A 3,019-nucleotide genomic window follows, 5' to 3' on the forward strand; every position below is an offset into this window, starting at 1 on the left:
TTTTGTTTTGTTTGTGCTGAAGCAATAGAGCTACAGATTCTCACTATGTATTAAAAATACTACGTTTGCCTGTTTATAAAACAGAATAAATATAATAAAAACATGTGTGATATATATGTACACACATGAAAATAAAATCTCATTAGCTTGGGTTGTTTTGTAAATATAGGAAAAGAAAAATAATTTAAAAAAAATTATATTTCATGCTGCAGCTTTGACACCGCTGCACAGTTTATGATGATGCGGTGGTGGAGTTGCCAGAAGTTGCCATCTGTAAGACTTTCATCTCCTTCTTCCGTCTTGTACTAAAAAAATGAAATAAAACGCAACATGAACAACAATATGAACAATCCCCCAATTCAACACACAAATGATTAAGCTAATTCAATGAAACAACATAAAACTGTACTCACTCCACACACTTCATCCCCCTCTGAGTCCAGTTCGCCAAAGGGTCAGCACACACAAACCTTCCATTTGGCAGGTGGAAGCTGTGGAATCCAACAACAACAAAAGAAAAAACCGTCAAAAAAGATTCACATGAACACACTCTCCCCTCCTCCCTTTTGTCGTTGTACATTAACTCCCTGTGGAACACCCTCATATCTAAACTATGTGCTGTCAAAAAGTCATGATAAGACGCTCACACTAACAGGCGTGAGAATCCAGTCGTACACTTTTGCTTCTCTTTGCACCTTCAACTAAAAGCTTATTTTTGTGCTTTAGCTACCTTTAATTATCTATTTTTTATAGTTTCCCAGCACTGAAAACTTTAACTACCTAAAAGTGCTACAATGTACACATTCTGGCGATCATTAATTTGCAAGTTTGCAACCAATTTTGCCAAATAACACTTACAGTTCCCTGCATTTTTTATTCATATCCCTGTAAAACCTTAAATAATTGACAGAAAATTCCAGTTCTTTGAAACTGGAGCCTTTATTGGTCCTTCTGAACAACCAAAAAAAAAAAAAAAATGTTTTTCAAATATCAATTTCCCTGAATGAGTTTCAATTTTGAATCATATTTGATACATCGGGTCTCAATGCTCAAATGTTATAATTTTTAAACAAACAGAAACATAATATAACACAAGCATGTCTAACAAACTGGTAATTACTTTTCAAAATTGGCAAAGTTCTGCCTCCTTCCTCATTAACCCTATAACGCCAAATGTATCATATTTGATACATGAGTTTTGAAGCCCTCTACATGATTAGTGTAATATTTTGTTTTTCTTGTCATTAATGAGGAAGGAGACAGAACTCTGTGTTATATTTTTGTTTGTTCAAAAATAATAATATTTGAGCATTGAGACCTGATGTATCAAATATGATACAAAATTGTAACTCATCATGGAAACTGATATTTGAAAAAAAAACTGTTTTGGGTTGTTCAGAAGGACCAATAAAGTCTCCAGTTTCAAAGAACTGGAATTTTCTGTCAATAATTTAATGGTTCAGGCTTTACAGGATTAATGACAGTCTTGTAGTGTCACTGGAAAGGCCTGTGGTGAACAAATTCCTCCCCGAAGGTGGATTATCTTTGTATTGCATGTATCCAATTGTATACATCAGGTTTTTCAAGAAAAAAAAAAAAAAATCACACTGATCATGTGGAGGGCTTCAAAACTCACGTATCAAATATGATACGTTCGGTGTCATGTGGTTAAAGTGTATTACTTTTACAGTCTCTAGTTGCGTTTAATGAAAGATATCAGTGTTAACTCACATGATGGCATTGATGTCACAGGCAGTGTTGATGGTCTGGATGCTGTAGGCCAGGAGTCGTTTGCATGAATATGGGCGTTTTGCATATGTCAGGCAGCAGCTCCCTGGTAAATTATAACAGAAGAACATGAGATAATCTGCATTCTTTATGAACAGATAATGAACAAATTGCTTTGTTGTGATTATTATGAGCTATAAAAGCCATGCAATATTGATTCTAATGCCTCTATAATCAGGATTAACCCATAAAGACCCATTATGACTTTTGTGGCAATTCTCAAATGAATTTTTCTCTCTATTTAAGCTTTCTCAAGTGATTTATCACCATTTATTGTAATATCATTCTCTGTATTTTGCACATTTTTGGTGAAAATCAAGTATTTTCTATAAATTTAACTTACTGATCATGTCTATGTTGAGGATTATTATATTAGAAACAGAGACAGCCCAAGAAAAACTGACATTTTCTGCAAAGATATCAATAACTGAACATAAAACAAGTGTCTCCATCCATCCTCATTTATCAACATGCAGTTGTCAAATGACATGGGTTTTAGTGCTGAATCAGTGTTGAAGATGACACAATTGCCATGTTCACTACGGAGCATCTGAACGTCTAAACGGGTCATATCCAATGACAATGAAAAGACGAGAAACTGCATTTTACATCAATTGTTTACATGTATTGATAGGATTAACGGATCAGAAGCTATTACACAGTTTAGATCAGTAGATGCTTTCGGATGTCTGGGCCTTTATGGGTTAAAATGATATATTAAAATAAAACACAGAAGTAATGTCAAATTTAACAGAAATCCAAAGTATTGCTGGTGTTTTACTCACATGACTGTGCACTGCCGATAAGGTTGGTGATGATGACGAGGGAGCAGACAACTGCCAGGAGACAACTTTTGCTGCCAGTCATGGTTCCACAGGTGTTGTTATTCTTCTGCCGCTCTCTTGTGAGCTTGTAGAGTTTTGAGAAGCACCTGAAGGCATTCAGTGAGAGTCTGTCTAAAGCAACGTGCTTTGCTGCCTTAAATAGGGCGCTGTGGGATTTTCCCTTGCCGAGCAGGATTGTGTAAACCATGTGGTGTGGAAGTGAGCCAGGAAAAAGCAAGGTGCAGCCTAGGTAGAGTTTCTAGCCTCTTGAGGTGGAAATTAATTGTTTTACTAGCAGGTAGTGCCAGGTCAAGCAGTGTTTTCTTACACAGATATCTAAAACACAATTCAAGAGGGAAAGTGAGAAGTATGGGTTGTTATGTAACGTGGTCTCATAATCTACAGTA

At 35.8% G+C, this 3,019-nt stretch overlaps 1 protein-coding gene across 1 annotated transcript; it reads right to left on the reverse strand.

The window, feature by feature from the left end:
- Positions 1-2,753, reverse strand: ccl20b (chemokine (C-C motif) ligand 20b). The gene is made up of 4 exons (XM_030123532.1): positions 2,574-2,753; positions 1,732-1,834; positions 414-491; positions 1-305 (listed from the first exon to the last, which is right to left on the reverse strand). The coding sequence occupies exons 1-4, from the start codon at positions 2,653-2,655 to the stop codon at positions 233-235; spliced, it is 336 nt and encodes a 111-aa protein (XP_029979392.1). The 5' UTR covers positions 2,656-2,753; the 3' UTR covers positions 1-232.
- Positions 2,754-3,019: the final 266 nt, after the last annotated feature.

This window comes from Sphaeramia orbicularis, chromosome 20 (assembly GCF_902148855.1).
Source record: "Sphaeramia orbicularis chromosome 20, fSphaOr1.1, whole genome shotgun sequence".
NCBI lineage: Eukaryota > Metazoa > Chordata > Actinopteri > Kurtiformes > Apogonidae > Sphaeramia > Sphaeramia orbicularis.